Source organism: Fulmarus glacialis, unplaced genomic scaffold (assembly GCF_000690835.1).
Source record: "Fulmarus glacialis isolate BGI_N327 unplaced genomic scaffold, ASM69083v1 scaffold20025, whole genome shotgun sequence".
NCBI lineage: Eukaryota > Metazoa > Chordata > Aves > Procellariiformes > Procellariidae > Fulmarus > Fulmarus glacialis.
The window spans coordinates 545-939 of record NW_009215164.1 but is presented as its reverse complement, the minus strand read 5'-3'; the positions used below and the strand labels follow the sequence as shown (position 1 = coordinate 939).

Here is a 395-nt window from a genome sequence, read left to right as displayed (position 1 = left end):
GGTGCCACGGGCGTACAAGAAGTGCTGCTACGGTTACTGCATCGATCTGCTGGAGAAGCTGGCCGAGGACGTGCCCTTTGACTTTGAGCTCTACATCGTGGGTGATGGGAAATATGGGGCCTGGAAGAACGGGCGCTGGACAGGGCTGGTGGGGGACCTGCTCAGCGGTACGGCCCACATGGCCGTCACCTCCTTCAGCATCAACTCGGCACGGAGCAAAGTCATTGACTTCACCAGCCCCTTCTTCTCCACCAGCCTGGGCATCCTGGTGAGGACCAAGGACACAGCGTCGCCTATTGGGGCCTTCATGTGGCCCTTGCATTGGACCATGTGGGTGGGCATCTTCGTGGCCCTGCACATGATGGCACTCTTCCTTACCCTGTATGAGTGGCAGA

The 395-nt window shown here is 59.2% G+C and overlaps 1 protein-coding gene across 1 annotated transcript in view; it reads left to right on the top strand.

Moving 5' to 3' along the window:
• Positions 1-4: 4 nt before the first annotated feature.
• Positions 5-395, top strand: part of LOC104077574 (glutamate receptor ionotropic, NMDA 3B-like) — a gene marked incomplete at both ends in the record, with an annotated part of 672 nt that continues 281 nt past the window's right edge. The window contains one exon of the mRNA XM_009578855.1: positions 5-387. Within this exon, the coding sequence (XP_009577150.1) occupies positions 5-387 (383 nt within the window). The remainder of the gene's footprint in view (positions 388-395) is intronic.